Source organism: Octopus bimaculoides, chromosome 22 (genome assembly GCF_001194135.2).
Source record: "Octopus bimaculoides isolate UCB-OBI-ISO-001 chromosome 22, ASM119413v2, whole genome shotgun sequence".
Taxonomy (NCBI): domain Eukaryota; kingdom Metazoa; phylum Mollusca; class Cephalopoda; order Octopoda; family Octopodidae; genus Octopus; species Octopus bimaculoides.
In genome coordinates, this window is record NC_069002.1 from 37,206,535 (window position 1) to 37,214,125 (window position 7,591).

Sequence of the window (7,591 nt, forward strand, 5' to 3'; positions counted from 1 at the left end):
ATACACACACACACACATATATATATATATATATATATATATATATATATATACTCATACATATATACACACATATACATACACACACACATACGTATACATACACATGTGTGCATGTGTATGTAAATATATGTATATATTGACACATGCACACTTATGCATCCCGGTAATTCCTGAAAATCTAAGCATATCAGGGAATTCTGTTATGAGAGATTGATTTCCATTTAAGTTGAAAGTTGAAGGAGAATCCATTTCCTATCATGGAACAGAATCCGATATTTTGTCAAGACTTTCAGGAATGCAACACTTTTGTGAAACAAGTGTGCTGCCTCTTAATATATGTAATTACACAAGCATACATATATGTGAGTGTATATATATGTATATATACACACACGCATATACATTCTATGCTAGTTAATATAAGTAATTATACATATATGTGTGTTTGTGTTTGAGTATATATATGTGTGTATGTATGTATGTATGTACATACATATATTTTATATGCTTATGTACCACACACACATATACATAGGTTTATGCATATACATGTGTATTACATATGTACATACATACACCCATATCTATATATATATATATATATATCTATATATATATATCTATATATATATATATATATATATATATATAGATAGATAGTCACATTTATATAGAAACAGAAAGAAACAGTTATAAAGTAATTGTAATATTACAGGAAGAAAAAACTGCAATGAATCCATATTCTGGGGGGCAGCGATAATAGACAGTGAAACGTTTTATAGCCAGTGAACAGGTGAGATGAAGGTAAACACAGGCAGGTAAAGGCTGGCATTGCAAACAGGTTGGTAGGAAGAAAGGAAGTTAGGTTGATAAATTGTTGGGTGAGCACCCAAAGAGAGGTGTGAACATGGCATATAATAGGCCATTTTTATTCAAGCCATGTAGATGAACAAGTTGATGTTATCCTCATCACGGCGCATATATTTATGTTCAATCAACCACTCTATCTGTTCTTTGATGAGCTTTTTGGAGGGAAGAAACATATTCTTCAGGATCTCTACCAGTTCTGTCTGGAGGGCAGCATTGGTAATTTTCTTGCGCATCTTCATGATCTTTACGATAGCTTCCTGGAAATTCAATAAAATACAATGAAATTTTAAGAATCTTTATAATTATATTATCTAAATGCATGTGAGTACATATATGTATGCATATATATCATCATTATATCATAATATCCACTTTTCCATGGTTGCTCGGGTTGGATGGAATTTGTTGAGGCAGATTTTTCTAGTTAGATGCTCTTCCTGTCACCAATCTTCACCTGTTTCCAAGTAAGGTAATATTTCCCCCTGACTAGGTTTTTTGTTTGGAAGATTGGAGATGAAGGAGCCTGCCTGTCGATGGTGACACTTGTCAACAACAATCACATGATGTCAAGACAAAGAAACACCAACTCTCTCTCACACACACACACACACAGATATATATGATAATACAAGATTCTTTCAGTTTCTAATCTACCAAATCCACTTACAAGGCTTGGTCAGCCCAGATCTATAATAGAAGGCACTTGTCCAAGGTGTCATGATGTGTGTGTGTGTGGATATTTACATATGGTCATTTGGTCAACATGGAAGATAATTGAATCCCTGAGAAATTTCTGTATGGGGAATTAGCTCAGGGTAAAAAAATCAGCACATGTACAGAAATTAAGACATAAGGACTCCACCAAGAATAGCTTGGAGAAAATCAAAATCTTAGAAAATGTCTCAGTTAAAGACATTCAGCCTTCAAACTAGTAAATGCATAACATGGGTGTAACTTAGTTCTTAAGTAGTTGGAGCAGTTCAAAAGTTACTGTCATGCTGACATGGCAAAGATTTGGAATGTCTGAACGTTTTTGTTAGAATATTTCTGCTGAAATGCACTGCCTTTGTTTCAATTAATTTTGATAATAATAAAAAAAATTTATTAAAATAACTTTGACAGCATTAAGCTGGGGTTTGGGACATAAATTAACATGGAATTTGGATAAAAGGTTTTAATTTCGACAACTTTAAAATGGGAAGTTTGTATCATAGGACCAAGGGCAGTTTCACGTGGATTGGTATCTAAGGGGGGGGGGGTGCTGCAGTTAATAACAATGTGATAAGGATTCAGACAAACCTGGACACGCAGAATCCTCAGCTGCATGATGCTTTCATTGTCTTCCTCTTTACTCTTCTCTGTGGATAATTGCAACCGGCCTACCAGGTTGATACGACCTCTTTTCTGTGGCCTTCCATTTTTACTACGGAAAATACAAAGGCAAGGAATATCAGTGAGAGGAACCGAGATGTCTTGAACAGCAATTGATAGCATATTTATTCATGTTGTTTGAGCTGCTAACAAAGTACTGCAACGGAGTATAGATTTGTATATAAATAGAGACTGTGACCTTTATTTACAGACTCCTCAGAGTTTTAAACCTAACTGAATTACAAATCAGCAAAGAAGTTTCTATGTTGTCACTCAACTTGCTAGAAATGGTAACCAAATTTCTATGTATTTGTGTCACACACACAAAAAAACTGAGGGTCTCATACGATAATGTGATGCCAACTACACCATATTGAGATTTAGCTGAATTCCTTTAATGATAATCAGTTAGGAAGAACCAGGAGGAATTCCAACCAAATTTCGTGATTTGATACCTCAACAGCTCCTTTATAGAATCCAGTGGCTAAAGACATCATCAGGAGGAAGCATGTCCAGTTTCGGCCCTTACTCCTCAACTGTTTTCGACATGGCAGAGGTCCCTCTTTTGGAGGTGTTTTCAGCTCTGGTGTTGAGTGCGTTTCTTCTTTCTCCTCTTTTCTTTTGTTGTTTGGTTTCTTCGATGCAGCATCAACAAATCTCAGCAGGCAAATGACCATCCTGCTAAATTTCTCTTTAAATACTTGCCAGTAGGCTTCAACAGCCAGCACCAGCTAACTGTCACATGACACTGTCTAAGCTTCAACTGACCAATGGAAGGGAAGGGCACGTAGTTTTAGTTTGATCCCTCTCTAAACCTGCCTTCCAACAGCGTCAGGTTAGTTTCAGTTCAAGCAGCCAGAGCCGACCAGCTGTTTGGTGGTACAAGCCTTTGAACCAGGAGGAGAGCATGCTATGAATGAGATGGCTACTTTGGCCCACCTGTCAATCAGCAATGCTGCTTAAGTGTCAGCCAGCCTCACCTAGCGACGCTATTTCCCAGTCAGCATGTTATGGCTTTGAAGCCATTTTGGATCTTCTCGTTTCAGCCATAAATAGAAGCTGGCTTTGTCAACTGACTCCTGTATCCTCCTTATTACTTTTCTCAGCTCTGAGCTCGAAAATGCGTCACCTTTTTCCTTTGTTAAGTGTATTATATTGATGATGTTTTTATTATAGAGTAGCTGCTATTGCTTAATTGAAATTGACATTTAAAAAAATATTAAAATACTAAAACTTACATTAAAGCAAACTTTTGATTAATCCAGAACTGAGTGCTGTCTTCAAAATCCTTTGGAGATTTGGCTTCAGGTTCACATAAAAGAACTTGTTTTTTCAATTTGGGAAATGCAACAAAAGACTGAAAGGAAAAGATGGTAGACAATTAACTACAAAATTCATTCACAAGGCTTTTCATCTGTGCAGATCTATATAAATACAAAATACTTGCACCAGATGCCTCCACAACCATATCTGTGCATACATGCATACCTGAAAAAAAAAAACAACAAAAGATTGCTTACCGAAAGAGTTCTTCGTAGTTCTGAATCGGGTAGTTCAGTTGCTAACCGTAAACTTTCATATGAGATCTTATCCTTTGGCCTTTGATTCCAAGCAAACAAAACACCCATTTGGAAGGTTGTCACTTCTAAATCAAAGCGACCAAAATCGTTACAAAAGGTTATCTGCCAAAATAATTGCAAAAACAGAAGATAGAATGAGAGAAGAAAAAGCAGAATGGATGAAAATATCTCTATTATACAAGTAGAAACACTGAAATATTTTAACAAGTTCTAAAAAGGGTTTAATTCTTTTAATTACTAAAAACATGTCTATGAATCTTAAAAATAAAGTATAACAACAAAAAGGACAGAATTTTATAGAAATATAAAGTTATACAGAATTTTTCCTTTAGCAGACCTTTTCAACAGAGTTTCAAATTTTTGGCACAAGGCCAGTAATTTTGGGGAGGGATTAAGTCAATTACATCGATCCCAGTACTCAACTGGTACTTATTTTATCAACCTCAAAAGGATGAAAAGTAAAAGTCAACCTGGGCAGAATTTGAACTCAGAATGTAAAATAGGACGATATGCTGCTAAGCATTTTTCCCAGCGTGCTAACAATTCTGCCAGCTCACCATCTTAAACACCTGCCCTAACACAAGTTGTCCAAGCTTGTGTTTATTCAATTTTCGTTCTTTCAATAATTATTTCATTAGCATGGAGCTGTAGCATAAAAAACAAGAAGTCTTTGGTACAATTACTCACCACACCATTGGACATTAGATGGTGCCACTGTAGTTTGCGTCCATTGTGTTTTTGTCTGTAAAATTCTTCGACTTGTGGGATGTAGTCTTCTAGTTCCATTGGTAGTGTTACTGATATACGATCACTAGTTCTAGCCCAGGCACCAGCATTCAAAATTTTTATATTGATAGCATCTAAAAATGAAAAGTAAAAAATGCTATAAACCTCATGGTACTGATGATACTGGGAGCAGCAGCAATGATATAAAATGGGCTTCTTTCAGTTTCCGTCTACCAAATCCACTTACAAGGCTTTGGTTGGCCCAAGGCTATAGTAGAAGACACTTGCCGAAGGTGCCACATGGTGGGACTGAACCCAGAACCATATGGTTGGGAAGCCATGCCTGTGTCTATAATGTTTAAAAAATTTTCAATTTCACTTTTCCTCACCTGCCAATGCATCGTTATTATTGTTTCGAAAGACTTCTTTGAATTCTTGATTAAGATCTTCACTGACTTGGATATCTTGGAACATTCTGGCTAGTTTATTTACATAATCTGCAGGCATACCAACCTCCTAAGAAATTACAAAAAAAAAAAAAAAAAAAAAATGGTAGAGATGATGATGGCTTCTAATTCAGGTTTTATTTTTTTCCATTAACGAAATTAAAGGGGAAAAAAATAAACCTTAACTTCAGTTGATTTATCCAACTTGGCATCAGTCTCAACAAACAGATTGAGAAGCGTAAAAGTTGAAAAAAAATTAAAAAATAAATAAATAAAATAAAACACCTTAAAAACTAATTCTGATTGGAAAATCAAATAAAATACATGTGAAAATATGTACAAACCATTTATCAAAACATATATAAGCTAATAAAGTTTTAAAAATGTTTTTCATGTTACAGCATTTTTTGAGTTTAGTTGCATGTTTTGGAACCAATTACCAACAGAAGATGGGATATATCTATAACTACTTCATGATGTAATTTAATGGAAGATTTAGATAATTAGATTGTTAAATACACACACAGATAGCGAGTATTTGAATCAGTTAAACTTACTCTCAGCCATTCAACCATATTTTCTTCTTTCTCATTGTCAGCTGATGTGTCCAAGATAAGACGACGTGTGAGATGGGCTTTATGATACCTCATGAAGACATCCTTATTTTGAACGTATTTCAAAACAAGTAACTGAAAGATAGAAAAATAATAATAGATATAGTTTATACACACACACACATAGGAATGGCATCTAGTCATAGAAACTATGCCAAAACATTGGAGCTCAAAAACCTTCTGGCTTGTTGGAGCCTGTCAAACTGTCCAACAGATGGAAGCATGGAAGATGGGTGTTAAAGAATGATGATGATATACATATAGTATAGTAATATGGTTCCAAGAAGGTAAGATCAACAAAAAAGGTACTCCATCTGGTGAGAGTATTATTTAATAAACACAGTTTATATTTTTATAAGCTACTAGTAGTTTCATGCAAAGAAATCAATTCAAATAGCATTTTATAACATGATTTCTCATAAATCACAAGTACAAAAAACTATTTAACAGGTGCTCAATCAAATTATCATATAGCTGTTGTCCCAATATGAAGAGCATCATTACACACAAACATCACCAACAGCCCACTCCCAGTTGTAACTGCTGAGACCCAGGAACCTGTCCACTCAACTAGGGGTGCATGATTAAATCTGTAATACATGAGGCAGAAGTTACAGTAACAGTAGATGATAACATAACAGAAAAGAAGAGCTACATTGGGTTATGTGAAGGCAACTTCAAAAATCGCTTCGCTAACCACATATCTTCCTTCCGACATAGACAAAAATAAAGCCACTAAGTTGGCTAGTCACATATGGGGTTTGAAGTTTAATGCCACACTACATACAATCAACTGGAACATAGTTGAAATATCCACATCATGTGTCAAAAGATCAAAAAAAATGTAAGCTATGCATAGCTAAAAGATCACAGATCCTTTTTTAAATCTAAGAACACTGCACTGCAGAATTTTAGATCTGAAATTTCCAGTGAATGCAAACATATGGGTAAGTTCCTGTTGGCAAATTGGAAAATATCAACCAAATTGAGCAGCTGTATCGCCTTGCAGGCTCTAGGCCTCTATCTATTTAACCACATGACTTTATGGCCCAAGGGGACATAACTCTACCCCCCCATTTTTCTTTTCATATTTTTCAAACCTTCCACTTTTTGCATCTACTTTCTTCTCGTCTTTTCTCATACTTTCTCTTATTCTATCAACTTGTTTTAGCTTGTTATGCTATGTGGGCAGAGCCTGAGGACTGTATGCTGTCAGAGTTGTTTTCATTGCATAAAAATATGACTAGCTGATAAAAATATATATTGTATAACACACACATTCATATAAAAAGTGAAGGCTGGTGACAGAAAAAGACATCCTGTTTTAGAAGATTTGCCTCAACAAAGTCTGTCTGACCCATGCAAGCATGGAAAAAGTGAACATTAAAACAATGATGGTGACACAAAATTACATCCATGACATAAACCAGTGGTTCTCAACCATTTTTCATCTCTGGACCCCTTTGATTACAATTTTATTCTGGTGGACTCCCACACAGTCATTCAATATTTAAAAAATAATTTTATAGATACTTCTTTCCAAATTCCTATTTTGTTATTCATTCAGTCACTTGTATGGGTTGAACTGTGTAAAATGTTAGAGAGACAGAAACCTAGCTGTTTCTTGCAACACATACATTTGAGTCAAAACTTTTCATGACCCCATAAAATACTATTGTGGACTCCCAAAAATCTCATATGGACTCTAGCTGAGAACCACTGACATATCACATCACAAGGAAATTAAAAAAATTTTTTAAATTATTAACTGAAGCTTGTTTTACTTACAACATCTTTTAATTTCTTTTCCACTTCCTCTGGAGTAAGTTTCTTACTCAGAGATGTTTTCCTGAGCAACATATCACAGTAATTAGCAAGCAGTTCTGGACAGCGTGACTCGGGCTGTGTCTTCACATTCATTCTGCAATGAGGAAAATATGGATGAGATTAAACCCACTCCTCACTCCTTTGCTCACATTCA

The 7,591-nt window shown here is 35.1% G+C and overlaps 1 protein-coding gene across 1 annotated transcript in view; it reads right to left on the reverse strand.

Moving 5' to 3' along the window:
• Positions 1 to 8: 8 nt before the first annotated feature.
• Positions 9 to 7,591, reverse strand: part of LOC106877123 (cullin-5) — a 25,103-nt gene continuing 17,520 nt past the window's right edge. The window contains exons 11-18 of the mRNA XM_014925920.2: positions 7,399 to 7,531; positions 5,554 to 5,685; positions 4,940 to 5,066; positions 4,512 to 4,684; positions 3,765 to 3,926; positions 3,483 to 3,601; positions 2,173 to 2,296; positions 9 to 1,130 (exon numbers count right to left, since the gene is read on the reverse strand). Coding sequence (XP_014781406.1) covers positions 936 to 1,130; positions 2,173 to 2,296; positions 3,483 to 3,601; positions 3,765 to 3,926; positions 4,512 to 4,684; positions 4,940 to 5,066; positions 5,554 to 5,685; positions 7,399 to 7,531 — 1,165 coding nt within the window. The 3' untranslated portion in view covers positions 9 to 935. The remainder of the gene's footprint in view (positions 1,131 to 2,172; positions 2,297 to 3,482; positions 3,602 to 3,764; positions 3,927 to 4,511; positions 4,685 to 4,939; positions 5,067 to 5,553; positions 5,686 to 7,398; positions 7,532 to 7,591) is intronic.